The following is a 22,842-nucleotide window of genomic DNA, read 5'->3' as shown; positions in this document are numbered from 1 at the left end:
TTGATCTGTTCTTGCTCCCACATCTCTGGCTGGAATTTAAAGGCCTTCATTTTGGTTTTTAAGTTTTAAATTAAAGTTGTCAGTTGTTCACAGAATATCTTTTTACATGTCATTGAAATATGTACAAGACCAATTCCTTTGTCACATTCTTGATTTACTATAATCCCACAGGTTGCCTTAAAAAAGTTTGTTAATTTAAATAACTATCATTGTGAATGTACAAGCGTCTTGCCTCATATTCCACAATCATTAGTCAGAGCCACTCATCTCTCCAACAGTGACCTTTTAGGGAATGAACTTTGTTTTCAAAGTATGTGTATTTTTAAAATGTTGCTGGTGTAAGACACTTTTAGGTGCTTTTCTGGTTCGTGTCTTTCTCGAAGAATCGGGCTCATTATCACCCATCTATGTTTAAAATAAATGTTCTAACTGTAGTGAATTCTGTTATGTGTTCAACGAGCAACCTCAACAGGCCCTGGTGTTTACGGTGATGATGTTGAAGGCCTGTTTCTCCCCCATTTCCTTATTGTGTACGGAAGTCTGGAGGTCCGAACTGTTCTGTTCAAGTCTCGGCCTGTCCCATGGCCCGTGCCTGCAGTGAGCCCTGGCTCTGCTGTCGCCTTGTCCCAGACAGTTGGGTGTGAATGAACTGCGAGGCCTGGCCCCCCCTCCTCCTCCTCTCTGTGGGTGTTTAGTGCGGTTCGGTTGCCCCCTGTACCTGTGCTAACTGTTGCTATGTGGGGCCCGGGGCCTGTCCAGCAGTCGGTGTCTATGGGCTCAGGTTGCCATCCACACCCCTCACCCCTCACTCCTCCTCCTCCTCCTTTTTGCCCTTTAGCTGGGCTCAGTGCCAGTGTCAGGCCGTCCCTCGGTGCCAGGCCCCATCCGCTTACCTTTGTAATGGACCCGCAGGTTGTTCTGAGACAGGCCGATGTAGCTGTACTTGTCCTTCGGGCTCCAGCACCTCGGCAGCGGCGTCTCCTGCTCGTTGACGGCCGGGTAGAGGCGCTTGTAGCGCTCCGTCAGTTCCTTCTCCTGGAGGTTGAGGGCCGACTCTCCGTGCGCCGCCGACAGCCCGGCCATGGTTGCGGGTGTATGAGGTGTTGGGGGGGGGGGGGTGTTTGTTGGTGGTGGGGGAATGAAGGCCGAGGCCAGAGCCTGGGCTGTGGGTAGGTGTGTGTATGGGTGTGTGACAGGCCGGGCCGATCCGATCCGAATCGGGCCCTGAATCCGGGATGAGGAGGCTTGGAAACCCGGAACGGCGACTGATGCCCGGCTCCTGCCCCCCTCCTCCTCCTCCTTCTCCCTCCTTATGTACCCGCCCGCTCACTCACTCAGCGCCCGTCCGCCTCCCTCCCTCCGCCCGTCCCGAGCTGCTGCCGCCGCCGCTTCCCCTGCTGCATCCGACCCCGTCCCCCCTCCGACTCGCTCTCCTGCTCCGCTCCGCTCGCTGACAGGCCGCCGCTGCCCAGCGCCCTCCTCATTGGATGCCCGATCTCCCCACCGCACTGGAAACCCGCACAGCCAGCGCGGCTAGAGGGCGGGGCTTAGACCGGGGGGGGCGGGGCTACTGGAGGGGGGGGGGGCAAAGGCGGGACTGGGGGGGGGTGGGGTCAATAGATGGGGGTTAGGGCTGAGATATTGAGGTGGGAGCAAGGGGTTAGGGGCAGTGCTGAACAGCAACTACTTGCATTTATATAGCGCCTTTAACGTCCCAAGGCACTTCACAGGAGCAATTATCAAACACAGCTTGACAGGGAGCCACAGAAGGAGATATTAGGACAGGTGACCAAAAGCTTGCTCAAAGAGGTAGGTTTTTAAGGAGCGGTCTTAAAGGAGGCGGAGAGGTTTAGGGAGGGAATTCCAGGGCCCTGGGTCTAAGGCAGCGGAAGGCATGGCCGTCGGTGGCGCAGCGATCAAAATTGCGGATGCGCGAGAGGCCAGAATTGGAGGAGCACAGAGATCTTGGAAGGTTGTAGGGCTGGAGGAGGTTGCAGAGATAGGGTGGGGCGAGGTCATGGGGGGGATTTGAAAACAAGGGTGAGAATTTTAAAATCGAGGCATTGGTGGTCCAAGACCCATTGTAGGTCAGTGAGCACAGGGGTGATGGGTGAATGGGACTTGGTGCGAGTTAGCAAAGTTTTGGATGAGCTCAAGTTTATGGAGGGTGGAAGATGGGAGCCCAGCCAGGAGAGCATTGGAATAGTCAAGTCTAGAGGTAACATGAGGGTTTCAGCAGCAGATGAGCTGAGGCAAGGGCAGAGTCAGGCAGAGGTGAAAGTTGGCGGTCTTGGTGATGGAGCAGATATGGGGTCAGAAGCTAATCTCAGGGTCAAAGAGGACGCCAAAGTTGCGAATGGTCTAGTTCAGCTTCAGACAGTGGTCAGGCAGAGGGATGGAGTCGATGACTAGGGAATGGAGTTTGTGGCGGGGACCAAAGACAATAGCTTCGGTCTTCTCAGTATTTCACGAAGGTAGGGATTGGGGCTAGGGACAAAGCTCAAGATATGGACTGGGGTAGCAGAAATGCTGGAAGTAGGTATGCAGTGAGGGCTGGAGATGGCCTGACACTGCTCAGGATGGGGGTCCCTGTCTTTAGCATGTGTGTGTGCCTGTCCCTTGCTTTATTTCCTGGCTATACTCACCACCTGTTCAAAGTCAACCCCTGGTATTGCAATTTGTGCATGTGTGTCAGTCCCCTGCTATTGTACCGTGTGTAGGTGCGTGCCCCTGTATTGCTGTTTGAAGCATGTTCCTGGTTTATGCAAATTAATTTTCTTTAGGTACAAGTAGTTGGGCACAACGGTATCATTGCAAGATCCTCAACAGTTGGCTCAATTACTGAGGTTGTTGCTAGGGAGCCAATGGGGCTGGTGCCAGCTGATATGGAGATCTGTGATCCTCCCTTTCGGACTAAAACCTCCACCCAGCACTCCCTTTAATATAGATAACTAAATATTCTAGCACTCAATGCGCTAGCTAATGTGTTAAAACCCACAATGCAGACTTTTCATTGAGAACTAGGGTTATTAGTATTTATTAAATGTCAATATTATCAGAGGTATAGCTATCAATTTGAAGTTTGTACACACATACCAGTTGATACATTGGCTCCCTGCCTCATGCCGACTCCTAATTCTCCTGGATAGGTATATTATGCACAATATGATTGTTAACATAGCAGAAGCAATTACTGATAGCAATATGGTTTGTGAAATAAAAGTGAATTATACAGGGCAACCTATGTATTATGGTCACCCATGGGACCTGACCCATTGACTATTGTAAACAGGTGGCCACTTTGAGGGTAGAGTATCTGAAAAAGTGCAATCATGTTTCAATGATAAGGCAATCATGTTAACTGTACTTTGTTTTAACCATACTTGTTTTATTTAGAATGAAATCAACTTTTAAAATAGAAATTAATTGTAGCTGACTTTACTGTGAATAATTTGCTATAACCTTTGGTACCTGTACCATAAAAAAATTAGAGGTACTATATTGTAAAACTAATATTAAAAGGACTTGAGCATTCTCAAACTAAGAATGTCTAATATTAACTGTTTTCACGTCCATGGCAGCAATTCACTGTGGATCAGTTTGTCTGCTAGTGAACTAAGTTGAACGTTTTATAACAATTGTCAGTATTTCTGTTTCACCCCTGTGCATCATGAATTATTTCAGTAATTCAGTCATATGATCACAGTCTCTACAGGAAATAAGTGTGGGTTCATTCATTGTGCTTTAACATATGTCATTCTTTCATTCTTCCTCTGATCCGCTGACACCATGCTTGGACACTGATTAGTTATTTGTGCAGTGGTTATCTGCAAGGTCATTTTTTCAATCCTCCAACCGAAGGTCATCTGTTTTTGGCACATCAGACTCAATGCCCGCGTATGAATCTGCTGATGGAGCTCTATGATTGCTAGTGTTCTGGCAGCTTCAGTCACTAATTTAGACAGCTCACCATTGTTGAAAGTAGAAGAATGGCAGTTCTGAACAGATCGATGGAGGTGTTAACAGCAGTGTGGGTGACAGGCTGGAGGAGAGGAAATTACGAATTAGAGAAGACTCTTCTAAGGAAGTTAGGGGATAGTTTTTTTCTAGGACTAGGGGTATATTGGTGTGCAGAAGAAAGCAAGTTATCACGTTTTTGGATTTTTATGTGAGATATTTTCTTGGGTTCAGTATCACTAGCCATTCCCTTAAGTAGACCTCGCAATCCTTACAGTCTAGAGCACGTCTTAACCTCCCCAATATCTGTGTAAACAATATACTGATTATTAGAATTTATCACATGCCCCCATGTGATTCTCCTCTCTTGGAAAGGTGAATTCAAGCTCTAAACCAAAAGGTGGTTTTATTTAAATAATGAACAATAAACAGTGAATCATAAATTTCATTATTATTTTCTACATTGAGGAGAATAAAGTCCCCATTCACTTTCTCTCTATACATAGATTTTGAAACAAAAGCTGAGTTATTCTGTGAAACAGACTGCAGCCTCAAACTGACCTATCTTCTGAGGTTGGGTACAAAGCTTAAACATGGAACTCCGCTGCTGGCTGGAAACTGACCCTCAGTAAAATAGACTTCCCAAAGAAATACTATCTAAACCCTCTGAAATTATACAGAAACAAAAGGCAATAGAAGACTGCATCTCCTACAATTACATTAGATCAACAGCCATTCATAGCTTATCCATTTCTTGGAATGTTTATCCACCAAATACAATTGTCAGTTCCAGTGAAGAAAGGAGACCTTTTAGAGTTTGACAGTGGTGGAGCCACTGGGGAGGATGGGGGCCGAACTCAAGATTTGGCTGACTTGGCAGGAAAGGGACTGAGCTGGGAACCGGGGAGTGCCAGCATACCTAGTGCGAAGGCCAAGCCCAGAACCGCAAAGACTTGAAGGCTGAACCTGAAGGCCGAAGACAGGTGACAGAGGTTCCTGGAAACAAAATGGAAGAGTGGTCCTCCAAAACCATGTTGGCCAACTTCCAACTATGATTCTATAGGAAATTGGGACTAGCTTAGTGGTATAAACTGGGCGACATGGACATGTTGGGCCGAAGGGCCTGTTTCCATGTTGTAACTTCTATGATTCTATAAAATTATTGGAGGGATCATGACCTCCCCCCGACTCCTCACTGGCTTTGCCACTGGAGTTTGACTATCTGTAAATGGAGTGTCATGCCGAGCGCATTGAATAGAACAAGGTGTCACAAAGTACTTCTCAGGCACAATGGATCTTTGAAATGACCATTTCGATGCCAGACTGTAAAGTAAATTCCTTTCCATCTTGCAGAAGATAGCCACCCGTGACTGATATTCACACCGTGTGACCTATTTCTAGTAATGAGCGATTATAATCAACCATTTAATGCAGACAAAAATTACATTTTTGTTCCTAGCCCAGCTTCAGACTTGTCTTCTGCTCCCTCCTTCCTAGCTCTGACCTCCCATTCATCTCCAGGCCTAGCCGCCAGAACTCCTCATGCTTGCACCAGGACCTTGGGAGTCGGCCTCCTCTGGGTTATTCCACGTGAATGAAACAACAGGTAAGGTTATAAAACATGGAATATCAGTGCCTGAATCAAACTGAAATAAAGAAGATATGTGGAAAAAACATAAGGGCATGATATCCCAGTATGCCCAATCATCTGAAGTGGTTGAATACAGGACCCCGTGAGGAGCTCTGTAACTCAGATTAATAAATCAATTTATGGCAAAATCATGGGGTCGAGTTTCCACTCGTTTCCACCAGTAATATCAGCACAATTGGCCGAACCAGCGCAAAAGAACGGGGAATTTTAAACATTAGTCAATTACATCCAAAACCACTTACGCTCGTGTTTTCTGCAATCTTTTACGCTGGTTCAAGATTCAATTTGCCCAATCAGGCCCCATCCACAAAACTGGCCACGCCCCCAGCCAAAATTGCAAAATTCCACCGATTGCTCTGGTTCAGGAAAGCTCTTCAGTTCATGCTCATTTTCTTAGGCGCAGAGGTAAAAGTAGGCACATTTAAGTTTCTTCATATCTTAAAATATTTAATTTACTAAAAAGTGACTAGTGTACACCAATGAAACTATTAAATGGTTCAGTATAGTTTTTTAAAGTCATTTTCAGTGATTTTAAATCACAGGTGGAGAACTAGACACCCTTATTAAAAATGCTTATTTTTGCTGATAAACCCATTTTCAGCTGTATTAATAAAACTGCACCAGGTTACCATTCTTAAATAAATCAAGAAATACTTTTTAATGGAAAGAATAAAAAACAATTACATTCTATTAGGCTGCCTGATTGCGCTGCTTCATGGAAGATTTTACGTTCGTGATTATGCAAATGAATTTTAGCGGAAATTAGAACTGTGCCCTAACCAGCACAATTTCGAGAGCATTTTGGGCGCAATTTTCCAATTGCATCCAAAGTGGAAACTTTGCCCCCTTATGTCTATGTTTAAGGAAAACCAGTGGCGTCTTTATTTTAAGTATCGATGAAAGTCATGTATATTTCACTGTGTTATACTGTTTACTGTTCATTCATCTGTTCATAGGGGACAATGAGATCTGCTTATTGGGCTGACAAGGAACATTGAACCTAAGAAAATATCTACCATAAAAACCTGACAACAGGATTCTACTTTGCTTTTGTGTATGTGCACACTTTCTTCAAAAGTTTAACAAAGACCCGCTCAGTAAACCTAAACAGGGAAACCTTGATTACCTGCAAATAAAATTCATGATAGATGGGAATTAGTTTTTCAGAAATCATCTAAAATGCAACTGGAAGTTTTTATTTGATTTTATTGACCAAGTTCCTGAACCAACAGTATCAGCACCTCAGTGTCAGCTTTTGTTCAGTGGTAGCACTCTCGCCTCTGAGTCAGAAGGCTGTGGACTCAAGCCTCACTCCAGAGACCTGAGCACATAATCTAGGCTGGAAGGTTACCGCATATATAGTCAGAGAACAATGCCTGGTGATTACAGATAATCTTTCCAACTACCCATTGTCAAGGCAATCAGACAGAGAGACAGTACATACAGGACTATTGAATATACAAACGGTCCGAACCCAAAGACAGAGAGAGAGAGAAACATCCAAAAGGAAGAGAGAGAGAATGACCAGTTGTATTAAAAACAGATAACTCTTTTTTCGCTGGTGGGGTTACGTGTAGCGTGACGCTACACGTAACCCCACCAGCGAAAAAAGAGTTATCTGTTTTAATACAACTGGTCATTCTCTTTCTTTCGGATGTTTCTCTCTCTCTCTCTCTCTGTGTCTGTCTCTGTCTATGGGTTCGGACCGTTTGTATATTCAGTAGTCCTGTATGTCCTGTCTCTCTGTCTGATTGCCTTGACAACGGGCAGTTGGAAAGATTATCTAATCACCAGGCATTGTTCTCTGACTATATATGCGGTAACCTTCAAGGAATCCCACACTCACCTGATGAAGGAGAAAGCTTCCGAAAGCTTGTGATTTTCAAATAAAACTGTTGGACCATAACCTGGTGTTGTAAGATTCCTTACTCTAATTCACCCTCCTTCTCAGTCCTTCCTCTGTTTATTTCTCAATCCTTTAATCTCATTGGTTAAGAAGATACACTGTTTGTCCCATTGTTCACCAAGATCTCAGATGCTCTGTTATCCTCGCTGCACCATTATCAGCTCGCACTTCCAGCAACTTTGTGGGCAAAAACTTTTAAAACCTAAACATGCAATTAGGAGCACGGGAAGATAGGAACAGGAGTAGGCCATTTAGCCCTTCGAGCCTGTTCCACCATTCAATTAGGTCACGGCTGATCTGTGCCCTAACTCCATATATGCGCCTTATATCTCTTAATACCTTTGGTTAACAAAAATCCATCACTCAGATTTAAAATTAAAATTAAGCTAGCATCAACTGCCGTTTGCGGAAGAGTTCCAAACTTCTACCACCATCTGCGTGTAGAAGCGTCTCCTAACTTCACTCCTGAAATTCTTGGCTCTCATTTTTAGGCTACGTCCCCTAGTCCTAGACTCCCCAATCAACGGAAATAGTTTCTATCTACCCTCTCAGTTCCCCTTAATATCTTGAAAACTTCGAGCAATACAACCCTAGTTTGTGCAATCTCTCCTCAAACACCTAATTGACAGGGCACGCAGCGAGTTATCCAACTCCAGCAAAATCTGGCCCATTAAGTGTATCTCACATTCATTCATTGAAATTATCCACAGACAGCACTAAATGGCAGACTTAAGTAGATATGATGTGCTCTGCTTAATTTGTTAAATGCTTAGCCGCCACCCCTCGCCCCAAAAAAAAACTTTGTGATTTTTTAAAATACACTATCTTTGAGAGTCCATTAAAAATAGCGTGGTATGGGAAATAGCACCACAAGAGACTATATTGTAGAGGACTGATTCTTCAAAGTTACAAACATCCCTCTTGTCCTAAGCTGCTCTGGTTACTGATGGTCACTGTACTGTGCTCAGTACATAACATTTCCGGTTTTTTTTACAACTCCAAAATGGTTAGTTAAGTGTTAATACTTGGGCATCTGAAATGGTCTCCAAGCAACCTACTAGTCAATTACAGCAAAAAGGCATGAATAATATGATTGAGGGTTTAACAGATTGATGCAAGTTTTCAATTACAACTTAGTTTGCAAATCAGTTACATCGCCTGCTTCATCATTGTGCCAGAATTAGTTTAGCATTGCTTAGGATTTTGAAGTTTTGACACAGTTGTATAGGGAAGTGGAATAATCTTCAATTATAGTGAAAAACATTCCAATATCCTAACTCACTTACAATGCATCCAAATTGCAAAGTCTCAGTGCAAACCTTCCACTGTTTAATCCTCAAGGAACATGATGAGTCAGGCACAAATCAATAAGAAACCAGTGCTTTCAATCACAGGACATTTAATAACAGTTTCAAAATCCTTTGTTGAAGTTCATCAACAGGGAAGAGTTTCAAGATGGCATGCTTCTTGCATGGTGTGCTGTAAGGTCCCAAACTGAAGCAGGACAGAAGGCAGGACTTGGGAGCAGAAAGTCTTTGAATTAATGTCAAGAATGCAAGAATTTCAATCGAATTTGCCTGATTTTTTAAACCGGCCTTTAACATTCTGCTTTTCTGGTTTCATCAAGTATCATCCAGTACCACTTAAATCAGAACAGAGTGCGCCACCTCCACAATACTTAATGTTGGAATCACTCATCAATACGATTTCCCTGTAACTGGTTAAACTATATGACAATTCTCTTCAATCAAGAAACCTTCATGTAGAAATTGATATTTCATCAAGTACCAGACAGTCTGACAGCTGCTTGAGAATTTTATGAATGTCAATTACAAAGATTGTCAAAGATAATACAGTAAACAAACTAGTGTGAACTTTTCTCCCTAACTTACCCAAATGCAATGACTCTCACTGAGAGATGATTTCATCAGTGCCAGCATCTCCCCAGTACTTCACCCAAGTGGGCATTCATAAGTATCGATTGACAAGTGAGTGTTGGCAGGTTATTTGACTTGTGAGGAAAGGATCGGACTGGACTGCGATGTCTCTTCCATCCCCCAGGAAATCCACACATGCATCCTTTCCAGTCAGGTCACTGGATAATAATCAGGAACAGCAACCATGGTTGATTTCTTTTTCCCTTTTAACCCAGGAACATTGAGGGCAATTGTACTAGCCCCTGGGTTGAAATCTGTTAACTCAGCACAGAGCAGAGACTAAATCTGGAATATACCACACCAGGTGGTTCATTTATCAAACGAGCCATCAGTTAGCTCTAAGAAATCATGCTTTGCACAACAGATATATCTATATAGAAACACAGAAGTTTACAGCACAGAAGGAGACCATTTAGCCAAATGTATCTGTGCCGGCTCTTTGCTAGTGCAATCAAAACTAAACCCACTACCCTACTTTCTCTCCATAGCCCTGCACCTTTCTCTGCAGTGGATATTTATCCACTTTTCCTTTAAAAGCAGCAATGGTCTCTATCTCAACTACACTGGTGGCAAAACAACTCTCAGTGTAAAGAAATTTCTCCCGGTCTCTCTCCTTATTCTCAATAAATTGATGACCCCTCATTACTGACTCCTCAACCAAAGAAAATTGTCTTTCCCTATTGAACCCATCACAATTTAAAAATCCTTCATTAAATCTTCTTTTAATCTTCTGTGCTCCAATGGAAATAGTTACCCTATCTCAAGTCAATCCTCATAACTATAGTTTTCCATCATGGTGAATTTACACTATAAGCTCTCTATTGCTTTAATATTTTTTCTATGATAGTGTGCCCAAAACTGCACACACTACACTGTTACCTAATCACTGCCTTGTACAAATTTATCATTAGTTCTTTATTCTTGAGTCTACGTCCCTATCAGCCCGACAACTCTCCGAGATCTCTGTGCTCCTCCAATTCTGACCTCTTGCGCATCCCCAATTTCCTTCGCTGTACCATTGGCGGCTATGCCTTCAGCTGTTTAGGCCCTTAACTCTGGAATTGCCTCCCTAAACTTCTCTGCCTCTTTCTCCTTTAAGTCACTCCTTGAAACCTACCTCTTTGACCAAACTTTTGGTCACCTGTCCTAATATCTCTCTGCGGCTCGGTGTCAAATTTTGTCTGATAATGCTCCTATGAAGCGCCTTGGGACGTTTTACTACGTGAGTATTTTTTCCAATCATTGTGTATGCTTTAATTTCTTGGTTACCACTTATTGGTTAACTGCTAAAATGGTGAAAATGCTAAACTTCAGCACCATGGAAACACTGCTCATATTGTGTGGAGAGGGGAGCTGTCACTGTGGTCAACTCAACCAAGTGGAATAACTGTTCCAGGCCAGCAGAAGAAAGCAAGTCCAACCAATAACGAGCAGCTCCAACAGGGCGCATCATGTGAAAGGACAAACAGCATGCAACAGCGTTCCGGATGCAGAGCAGGGTTAGGTTTGACCCGTCTCAATGTTGAGAATGTTGACTTGCACAATCACTCTGATGAAGGCAAGTACCGCTTGCAACTGCTGGTCAGAAATCTAGAACCTGCACAAAGATGTGCTGTGTTTGAGAAATTCATGCCAGAATTCCAAATGTTAGAGACTGCAAAGTTTCACAATGAATGGTGATACATGTTTGTTAAGTACATTTACCTGCATTGTGTGTAAGGCATTTTTGATTAAAATTAGTACATTGACTAAAGCGGTGACGCAGTAGCCACACCTGTGACCTGTTTGCAATTTCCATTCTGAATGAAAGCCAGTAACTATTTCAACTTCAGAAAGAGTCCAGTTGAAACACACACAGCAGAGAGAGGGGGAGATCGAGAGGTACATAGACACAGTGAATTATACTTGTGCTCTATTGTTTAGATTTTAAATTCCACAGCAATCATTATTAAATAAGATCTGTTTATACAGCTGCAGTGGGTAAGGGTAAACACTATTTATTTTCCAGAAACTTGCTTCAGTATTTCTGGGCGCACATCAGCCTCACGTGCAAACAGCCTAAAATTAACTTTTGAATATTTTCTAGTTATTTTTGAAAAACTAGGGGCTGTGTATGTCTGCAAACCATGTGTTTGTGTGTAAGTTTCTGAAAATACTAATTTATTAATTTTCTAAGAGCCAACCAAAAAAGTGTGTCTCTGGGCAGATCTCCAGAAACTGCTTTCCAAGTTCACCCTTTCCTCCATGGGTAGTGCTGCTAGACTTCAGGACCTTCCTCTTCCATGCTGTCGCTCACATTTCACCTCCCAGTTCTATCAATAGATTTTTATTAGCTAAGAGTATAAAGGCATGTAAATGTAGTTGAGGCACAAATCAGCCATGATCTAACTGAATGGCGGCACAGGCTCAAGGGGCTGAATGGCCTACTCCTATGTTATTATAATCCTCATCGTAAACCCCAGGACCCCCACCTCAGCACTGTCACACCCCAGGGCCACTTGCTTAGTCATTGAATTCGATCCCCAAAACACCAGTAAAAATAGCAGAATACCATGTAGTTAACATATTCATTGTCATTGTAAATTTAGAATCCTAATATATTCTGCATTACTGTTCCAAAACAGCATATCCTCCAACTCGCCAGGAGCAATGCCACAGGAAATCCACCAATGACATTAAAAACAGATCAACAGCATACATTCCCTGACTACCTCCATAACTTTTTGTTTGGCTTTCATATTCATAAAACAAAATCAGAACTGCTTAGGTAGCAAATGTATGAATCAAAATTGTAGAATCCTACCAAGCATGTATGAAGGTAACGAACAATGGACGAGCAGCAAATAAAAGCTGAACCAATCACAATCGAGCTGAAAACTTTTTGAAAATGCTTGACCACCATCTTTATCTTCTTAGGAACTGAAATACCCAATGTTGAAAATAAAGTTTGTAATATAATAAAGACATAAAACAGATTACACAATAAATTTACTTATAAACTTGTTTCTCATGTATCTTTATTAATGTTTTTACTAGGAAGCCTCAGCCTCTCTGAAAAGCCTAGGGGGTTGAGTTGGTACTCCTCCCAGTCTGTAACTGAAGAAATGTAACCATATCTGTCAACAAGCACCAGGGCATACAATTGCCAGCATACTGCAGTCTCAGCGTGGGCACAGTATGATTTTCAGCAGCTAAACTGTGCTGTACAGACGTTGGAAGGTTAGCAGTAATTATGAGTTTGTTTTTCCAGATGACATCAAAATAAATTAATGCATGAAAGTTGAAATCTTATGGGCATTAAGTTTTGACAGGAAAGGTATTTTCAAAACCCTATTTTTACTTCAGTGAGAGAAACACAGAGAGCTTGAGACAGAATGAGAAGTAGCTTTATATTTTGTAATGTATTCTAAATGGCTAGAGGTTGCCTTTGTTTTAAACTGATAACTCAAAAACATTTATATAAACAGAGCTATTTATGTCAGTGGGCAAGGAGAAAAAAAATAGTATTTTCCATGAACCAGTCACTGTCTTTGGGTAGGTCTCTTCCAAACCCCTTCACTGGATACATACACTTCGCTCCCTGGCAATGGCATAAACGGTCCACTGTGAACAATGCCATGCAGATGTGCGTGTGCATTTTTATATATATATATATATATATATAGTATATATATCTATACACATTTTTGTTCATCACAATCTGGAGTCATGCATGCACCTGCGTAACATTTGGAATTTTTACCTATTTAGCCTACAGGATACTTCGTTCTCCTTTATGATGTTGCTAGGTCAGATTCAGCTTACAAAGGATTAACTCCCAGAAATACAAAAGCCATTTGGAATTTTGATTAAGTGGTTCTCATGGTGAAATATCAGATAGGGCAGTCATTAGACATCAGTCTCTTTACTTTTGCATCTTACATCAACTTTGAGACAACGGAAGTTATTGGGTACATTTCACAGCAGCTCCGTTACGGAGGGATTTAAACAGGAAGATGAGAATTTTAAATTTGAGGCATTGGGGGACCAGAAGCCAATGTAGGTCAGCAAGGACAGGAGTGATAGGTGAGTGGGACTTGGTCTAGCATAGAATATGGGCAGCAGTATTTTGGATGAGCTGGTTTATGAAGGATGGAGGATGAGAGGCTGGCCAGGAGAGCATCGGAACAGTTAAGTCTGGAGGTGACAAAGGTATGGATCAGGGTTTCAGTAGCAGATGGACCAAGGCTAGGGGTGGAGGTGGGCAATATTATGAAGTTGGAAGTAAGCAGTCTTTGGGATGGAGATGATATGGGGTCTGAAGCTCATTTCAGAGTCACGAGACACTGAGGTTGTGAACAGCGTGGTTCAACCTGAACAGTAGCCACGGAAGGGGATGGAATTGTTGGAAAGGGAATGGAGTTCGCGGCAGGGGTCAAAGTGATATTTTCGGTCTTCCAAGTGCATCGTTGGAGGAAATTGCGGATCATCCAAGAATGAATGCAGACAAGTGGTCTGACAACACAGGCAGTGGAGAGATGGAGCTGGACGTCAATGGGTGGAAGCTGACCCCTTTGTTTGCAGATGATGCTGCCAAGGGGAAGCATATAGATAGGTAAAAGGGGGGAAGCCAAGGATGGATCCTTGGAGAACTCCCAAGGTAACAGTACGAGAGCTGGAAGAGAAGCCATTACTGGAGATGCTTTGGCTATGATCAGATAGGTAATAATGTAATGAGGACAGTCCTGTAAGAGGGGCGGAAACCTGATTGAATAGATTAGAGCAGGGTGATGAACATGGATGAAGTTGAAAAAAAATTACAAATTTAAAATAAAGTGACAAATCAATCAAATCACAAAACATTTTTTGAAAATTCTTAGGTTCTCCACTAAGCCAAGTACTTACGACTAGAAGTATGGTTTATAATATGACAAATTAGAAAATTAGAAGAAAATGTTGAAATTACATACACAAGAGCATTTTCTCCATTAGATATCTCTTTGTTGGAGGCCTCTCCAAGCAGCTCTTGCAGGCTCCAGATGAATCACTGCGAGCTGTACATATTAAACAGATCCTGCTTGGAAATGGTATTTTATAAGCTAAATGTTAGTTGTTGAGTCTAACTAGCTGTTCGTTCTCTTCTCCCCATCTCCACCACCAAAAGGGAAAAAAAATCTGAAATTGTTATTTTGAAGACATTACACGAATTCAAGTTGTTATAATGTCAAATCATATACAGCATTATTTTCAACATAACATTTGGAATAAACAGCAGATCTTATATCAGGTCAGACATAGGTCAAATGTGGTTGAAGTGGTCACAACCACAACCCATTTAGACTACATATTATTGACCAGATTAGGGATTTATGATTGATGCTTCGCATAAAAACATAGGAAAGTACAGGACTGGAAAAGCTCTGCGGTCCAAAAACCGCAATTGCCCACTCCTTCAAATGTCTACCCAGCTCTCTCAAAAAAATTTCCACACAAAAACATCTCCAATATCATAAGCATGGTTACAAAAGTCAATAATTCTAAAATGTCCTGTTAAAATACATTTCATTATTTTTATTGATTACTGTTTAGACAAACATTACAAATATCAATGTGAGCCCTAGGTAGAACTGCAGGAGCAGATACATGATATTTCAAGATTAAATACAGGGAATACTGAGCGTAAAAAAAAAATTTTTTTTGGCCTTAAAGCTCTACATGCAAAATAGAAAGCAATTTGAAAGAAATTTCTGACAGATTCTGTTTCAATAGCAGGAGAAATTGCAACTCTTGGCGCTGTTGTGGAAATGGCAGAGGTTCAAAGTTAACACTTCCACTTGGGAGGCAATGTTGAACAATAGAAAATTCAAAGCTTTTTTGGGAAATTTTTGTTTCCCTTTCCTGAAGGAATTGACTCCCACTGGGTAAGTTCCACAGGCACAGGTGCCCTCTCGTACCTTGTGACTATTTTGCATCTAAGAACCATAGATGGTGGGTGTTGGCAGGCTACTCACCATGGAAGACATCACAGTCATGCCCAACCCAGTCCTCATATTTGTACTTTCCAGCAGGGATCACTAGATAGTGATTGGGGTTGGAAATCTTGACTGATTCTCTCCTTCCTTTCCCCACCATGCCAGTGGCAGAGGCCAATTGTAGCATCCCTAGGTCTACCCAGGCCTAGATCAGCTAACTCAGCACTGATTGAGTGTTGAACCTGGGATACAGACCAAACAGTGCTAGGTTCAAAAAATGATAGTTATTTTGCTGTCCCAATTTTTTGCAAGAATGTAAGACACAGAAATGCTTTTACATTTCCAATTGTTCTAAACACAATATTTGTAGGTTTAATTTTAAAAGGGCAAGAAATTTTCCTGATAAATTAGTGAAGAATTTTTTTTTTTTAAAGTCTTAAAGGGTGATTAACAATCAGAAAGATTTATCAGGTGAGCTAGTGGAAACAAAGACTTGTGGGGATCTGGAGGAGGAGAAATGGGTACGTTGAAATAAAGCTTCAAGCCTGATGGACTGAATGACCATTTCTTTGGCTTTTCTTGTTCTTGTACGCATTATCTGCACTTTTTTCACCCTCAGTATGAAACCCTGCAGAATCAGATTCGATGAAACCATGAACATTGACATGTGATACCACACTGGCTGAAGTTATTCCATCATTCACACAACTCATCAATGCAATTTGTCTGAACCACTGGGAACCAACAAATGATTGGTATTAAATTCCTTAAACACTTTTGGCATTCATGAGATTAATCCCAGCACCACCTGATGACAGTTTACCACCAAATAGTTCCTGAACAGTCATGATCTATACCATAAGTATTGGAAACAATGTCAAGATAAATGAAAACAGTCAGACGGTTATTCAATTCTTGTTTTGGTTTTTGTAGCTGTGCGAACATCCCAACCAGGTCTCTTCACTGTAAAGCAATAATTGCTGACCAACTTCTAGAAGCATTTTATTTTTCACCGTGTACTCTAGAACACCAGCCATTACGACTCACAACCAACAACCTGATACTGTGCATCGCTTTACAATTATGAACATTGACAACTTCATTTGTTGTAGCCCAACAGAACTAGACAAAATTTATTTTGAGGAAAGTAAATACATGTTTGTGGTAAAAAAAATAAATGCAAAAATGTTTCAAATTGTTAAATTAGTACAAAATTTACAGGTACAATCCTCAAAGTTTACATTACAGTAGTCATACATATTTTAAAATAAACAATTTTATAACAAGCTTCATACATGCTTCTATATTTAATAAGTTTAATAGATTCACACATCAGTAGATTTTTGAATTAAATCAATGTGTAAAATTCTTGATTCTTTAAGATATCCAGAGCATTTCAAATGATTATCTCTCAGATATTTACAATCACTATGGTTCCTTTTCCTGACATTTTGAGGAGGAATATTAAGGTCCAGTGAGGGATTACATTTCAAACCCAGAGGCGATAAAATCCAAGCACTATAGTAAGGCATGTGAAAACCGAACCTATAAGGAAACATCCATCAAGATAAAGATCAATGGCAAGTTTATATTGCTCAGCATTTCACTAGCTCGATAAGTTATTTAAAAAAGACATTGCATTTAATTAATTTTGATCATATGGGAGCAGAGTCCACATGCTGGGTACTCACATTTACATTGCTAAAACCGGCTTCCTTACCCTGATAACAATCATAGACCCATGAAAATCTGTCTCTCTGATTCTGTCATTGGGATAAGGGAGCCAGTTTTAGCAACATAAACATGGAGAACCAGCAGACCTGCACCACTCTGCTATGATCTGAACTAAACAAGCATCAACATAAAAGTGCTATAAGCAACTCTGGGAGGGAGCCATAGATCTGTTAATGGATATATGAAAGTTTGAGGACTACAATACTGATATTAAAAATAATGTGTTTGGAGATTATATACAACTAAAGTGGTGACAAACAGCTGAAAGATAAACCTTTGCCCACTTATTATTGCTTGATTGCAACCTCTTTGACAAGCAATTATGTAAAGTACCTTTCTTTCATTAGGTTTTGATTTCTATTCCACCTAATTTCAAAGCCACTCATGCTTTCACCACAGTGACTATTATAAACCTGATGTACAAATCATGTGCTTTCCTCCAACACCACCTCCACCCCCCCCCCCCCCCACCACAATGGACAGGAGGTGACGTTCACCAGAATTTACAGTACATAGAGCAATTATTATCCAATTTGATAAACAGTCTTCTTACCTGCTAAATATTTAATGGTGTCGAGTTTGTGCGCTTCCAACAGAGTTTTGAGCCCTGCTACTTCAGTGTCTATCTTTCGGTTTGTTTGAGTCACAGCTCGGTCTTGCTGTGAATGCTGAAAATTAAGTATGACCCACATCAAAACTCCTGAGTTACATTAAGCAGTTTATAAATAGCCAAATGAAGCAGACCAACAAATAGATAACATCAGAGACCATGGAGATGCTGGACCCAAGGATGACAGTGCAGACATGTGAGGAACAAAATTAATTACATAATTAAAATTCAAGAGATAATTCTCACCAACTCTACTATATCTGCTTTGGTTTTCAGTACTCTTCTTTCGTGCTCCGTTAGCTGTAGAGACAGACAAAGAGTGTCACAAGTGATACTGAAAGTAACACCAAAAGTAGATTAAAAAGTTATATTGCAGATTTGCTTAAAATAAGCAGCTTGCTGTGACTTTCACTCTGGGTGTTCAGATATTTTACCATATTAAGCTGAGATGTGGAGATGCCGGTGATGAACTGGGGTGGACAAATGTAAGGAGTCTTACAACACCAGGTTATAGTCCAACAGCTTTATTTGAAATCACAAGCTTTCGGAGCTTTCCTCCTTCGTCAGGTGAGTGTAGGATTCCATAAAGGCACAGCATATATAGTCAGAGAACAATGCCTGGTAATTACAGATAATCTTTCCAACTGCCCGTTATCACACCTCGGCAGATATAATCAAAGCAATCAAAGGAGTGGATGGTGCTCAGACAGAGAAACATTACATATAAGACTACTGAATACACAAGCGGTCAGAACACAGACACAGAGACAGACAGAGAGAGAGAGAGAGAGAGAGAGAGAGACCTGAAAGGCAGAGAAAGAGAGAGAATGACAAGTTGTATTAAAAACAGATAACTTTTTTTCGCTGGTGGGGTTACATGTAGCGTGACATGAACCCAAGATCCCGGTTGAGGCCGTCCTCATGGGTGTGGAACTTGGCTATCAATTTCTGCTCGACGATTTTGCGTTGTCGTGTGTCTCGAAGGCCGCCTTGGAGAACGCTTACCCGAAGATCAGAGGCTGAATGTCCTTGACTGCTGAAGTGTTCCCCGACTGGAAGGGAACCCTCTTGTCTGGCGATTGTTGCGCGGTGTCCGTTCATCCGTTGTCACAGTGTCTGCATGGTCTCGCCAATGTACCATGCTCCGGGGCATCCTTTCCTGCAACGTATGAGGTAGATAACGTTGGCCGAGTCGCAGGAGTATGAACCTGGTGGGTGGTGTCCTCTTGTGTGATGGTGGTATGTGTCGATGATCTGGCATGTCTTGCAGAGGTTGCCGTGGCAGGGTTGTGTGGTGTTGTGGACGCTGTTCTCCTGAAAGCTGGGTAATTTGCTGCGAACGATGGTCTGTTTGAGGTTAGGTGGCTGTTTGAAGGCGAGTAGTGGAGGCGTGGGGATGGCCTTAGCGAGGTGTTCGTCGTCATCGATGACATGTTGAAGGCTGCGAAGAACATGGCTTAGTTTCTCCGCTCCAGGGAAGTACTGGACAACGAAGGGTACTCTGTTGGTTGTGTCCCGTGTTTGTCTTCTGAGGAGGTCTATGCGATTTTACGCTGTGGCCCGTCGGAACTGTCGATCGACGAGTCGAGCGTCATATCCCAAGATTTCAGCAGCGAACCCAATGAGACAATCAGCGATCCGGAACAGCAGACAGAGGGATCCACGGTACAGCAACCGAAGGAGTCACCTTCGATAACAAGCTCTTTACCCAAACACAAGGAACAGCCATGGGGACCAAATTCGCACCCCAATACGCCAACATTTTCATGCACAAGTTCGAGCACGACTTCTTCACTGCACAGGACCTCCAACCAACGCTATACACCAGATACATCGACGACATTTTCTTTCTATGGACCCATGGCGAAGAATCACTGAAGAGACTACATGATAACAAGTTCCATCCTATCATCAAACTCACCATGGACTACTCCTCAGAATCAGTTTCATTCTTGGACACACGAATCTCCAAAGACGGGCACCTCAGCACCTCTCTACCTCACTCTACCGCAAGCCCACGGACAACCTCACGATGCTCCACTTTTCCAGCTTCCACCCTAACCACGTCAAAGAGGCCATCCCCTATGGACAGGCCCTGCGAATACACAAGATCTGCTCAGACGAGGAGGAACGCGATGGACACCTACAGACGCTGAAAGACACCCTCGTAAGAACGGGATATGACGCTCGACTCGTCGATCGATAGTTCCGAAGGGCCACAGCGAAAAATCGCATAGACCTCCTCAGAAGACAAACACGGGACACAACCAACAGAGTACCCTTCGTCGTCCAGTACTTCCCCGGAGCGGAGAAACTAAGCCATGTTCTTCGCAGCCTTCAACATGTCATCGATGACGACGAACACCTCGCTAAGGCCATCCCCACGCCTCCACTACTCGCCTTCAAACAGCCACCTAACCTCAAACAGACCATCGCTCGCAGCAAATTACCCAGCTTTCAGTGAGATTTAAGGTGGTCATGGAAAAGGACAGGGAGGGGCCGGAAATAAAGGTTCTAAGTTGGGGGAAGGCCGATTTTAATAGGATAAGGCAGGATCTGGCCAAAATGGACTGGGATCAGCTGCTTGTAGGAAAATCCGCATCGGAGCAATGGGAGTCTTTCAGAAGGGAGATTGAGACCATACAATGGCAACATGTTCCCGTAAAGGTCAAGGGTGGTTCCAAGAACTCCAGGGAACCTTGGATGTCAGGGGATATAAGAGAATGGATTAGGAAAAAAAGGAGGGCTTTTGGCAGATACAAAAGGCTAAAGTCGGAGGAAGCTCTCGAGGAGTACAAAAAGTGCAGGGGGATACTTAAAAAAGAAATTAGGAGATCAAGGAGGGGCCATGAAATAACACTGGCGAGCAAAATAAAGGAAAATCCTAAGATGTTTTATAAGTATATTAAGGGTAAGAGGATAACTAGGACAAAAATGGCAATGTGTGTGTGGAGCCGGCAGATGTAGGAGGGGTTCTAAATGAATTTTTTGCATCTGTTTTCACTATGGAGAAGGACGATGTAGACATAGAAATACGGCAGGGGGACTGTGATATACTCGAACATATTAACATCGAGCGGGAGGAGGTATTGGCGGTTTCAGCAGGCCTAAAATGGATAAATCCCCAGGCCCGGACGAAATGTATCCCAGGCTACTGTGTGAGGCAAAGGAGGAGATTGCGGGGGCTCTGACACATATATTCAGAACCTCTCTGGCCACAGGGGATGTGCCAGAGGACTGGAGAACCGCTAATGTAGTACCATTATTCAAGGGGAGTAGGGAAAAACCGGGGAACTATAGGCCAGTGAGCCTAACATCAGTGGTAGGAAAATTATTGGAAAAAATTCTGAAGGACAAAATTAGTCTCCACTTGGAGAAGCAAGGATTAATCAGGGATAGTCAACATGGCTTTGTCAAGGGAAGATAATGTCTGACTAATTTGATTGAATTTTTTGAGGGGGTGACTAGGCGTGTGGATGAGGGTAACGCAGTGGATGTGGTATACATGGATTTCAGTAAGGCCTTCGATAAAGTCCCACACAGGAGACTGGTCAAGAAGGTACGAGCCCATGGAATCCAGGGTGCCTTGGCGCTTTGGATACAAAACTGGCTTGTCGGCAGAAGGCAGAGGGTGATGGTCGAAGGTTGTTTTTGTGACTGGAAGCCTGTGGCCAGTGGGGTACCACAGGGATCGGTGCTGGGTCCCTTGCTGTTTATGGTCTACATTAACGACTTGGATATGAATGTAAAAGGTATGATCAGTAAGTTCGCTGATGATACAAAAATTGGTAGGGTGGTAAATAGCGAGGAGGATAGCCTCAGTCTGCAGGACGATATAGATGGGATGGTCAGATGGGCGGAACAGTGGCAAATGGAATTTAACCCGGAAAAGTGCGAGGTGATGCACTTTGGAGGGACTAACAAGGCAAGGGAATATACAATGAATGGGAGGATCCTAGGCAAGACAGAGGGTCAGAGGGATCTTGGTGTGCAAGTTCACAGATCCCTGAAGGCGGCGGAACAGGTAGATAAGGTGGTAAAGAAGGCATATGGGATACTTGCCTTTATTAGCCGAGGCATAGAATATAAGAGCAAGGAGGTTATGATGGAGCTGTATAAAGCACTGGTTAGGCCACAGCTGGAGAACTGTGTGCAGTTCTGGTCGCCACACTACAGGAAGGATGTGATCGCTTTGGCGAGGGTGCAGAGGAGATTCACCAGGATGTTACCAGGGCTGGAGCGCTTCAGCTATGATGAGAGACTGGGAAGATTGGGTTTGTTTTCCTTGGAGCAGAGGAGGCTGAGGGGGGACATGATTGAGGTGTACAAAATTATGAGGGGCACAGATAGGATGGATACTAAGGAGCTTTTTCCCTTCGTTGAGGGTTCTATAACAAGGGGACATAGATTCAAGGTAAAAGGCGGGAGGTTTAGAGGGGATTTGAGAAAGAACTTTTTCACCCAGAGGGTGGTTGGAGTCTGGAACTCAATGTCTGAAAGGGTTGTGGAGGCAGGAACCCTCACAACATTCAAGAAGCATTTGGATGAGCACTTGAAATGCCATAGCATACAAGGCTACGGACCAAATGCTGGAATATGGGATTAGATTAGACAGGGCTTGATGGCCGGCGTGGACATGATGGGCCGAAGGGCCTCTATCCGTGCTGTATAACTCTATGAGAACAGCATCCACGACACCACACAACCCTGCCACGGCAACCTCTGCAAGACATGCCAGATCATCGACACAGATACCACCATCACACGAGAGGACACCACCCACCAGGTACATGGTTCATACTCCTGCGACTCGGCCAACGTTATCTACCTCATACGTTGCAGGAAAGGATGCCCTGGAGCACGGTACATCGGCGAGACCATGCAGACACTGCGACAACGGATGAACGGACACCGCGCAACAATCGCCAGACAGGAGGGTTCCCTCCCAGTCGGGGAACACTTCAGCAGTCAAGGACATTCAGCCTCCGATCTCCGGGTAAGCGTTCTCCAAGGCGGCCTTCGAGACACACGACAACGCAAAATCGTCGAGCAGAAATTGATAGCCAAGTTCCGCGCCCATGAGGACGGCCTCAACC

General features: G+C 43.1%; 2 protein-coding genes across 3 annotated transcripts in view; both read right to left on the bottom strand.

Annotated features, from left to right (window-relative positions):
• Positions 1 to 1,324, bottom strand: part of ranbp9 (RAN binding protein 9) — a 55,344-nt gene extending 54,020 nt beyond the window's left edge. The window contains exon 1 of the mRNA XM_068001717.1: positions 894 to 1,324. Coding sequence (XP_067857818.1) covers positions 894 to 1,083 — 190 coding nt within the window. The 5' untranslated portion in view covers positions 1,084 to 1,324. The remainder of the gene's footprint in view (positions 1 to 893) is intronic.
• A 13,656-nt stretch (positions 1,325 to 14,980) lies between these two features.
• The window catches only part of mcur1 (mitochondrial calcium uniporter regulator 1), a 38,048-nt gene continuing 30,186 nt past the window's right edge, over positions 14,981 to 22,842 (bottom strand). For both annotated transcript variants that reach the window (XM_068001715.1, XM_068001716.1), the window contains 3 exons: positions 17,993 to 18,046; positions 17,690 to 17,804; positions 14,981 to 16,947 (listed from right to left, as the gene is read on the bottom strand). In XM_068001715.1, the coding sequence (XP_067857816.1) occupies positions 16,892 to 16,947; positions 17,690 to 17,804; positions 17,993 to 18,046 (225 nt within the window). In that variant the 3' untranslated portion in view covers positions 14,981 to 16,891. The remainder of the gene's footprint in view (positions 16,948 to 17,689; positions 17,805 to 17,992; positions 18,047 to 22,842) is intronic.

The sequence above is a fragment of the Heptranchias perlo genome, chromosome 2 (genome assembly GCF_035084215.1).
Source record: "Heptranchias perlo isolate sHepPer1 chromosome 2, sHepPer1.hap1, whole genome shotgun sequence".
Classification (NCBI taxonomy): Eukaryota; Metazoa; Chordata; class Chondrichthyes; order Hexanchiformes; family Hexanchidae; genus Heptranchias; species Heptranchias perlo.
Note: the sequence above shows the minus strand (reverse complement) of the source record. Positions and strands in the feature narration are given on the sequence as shown.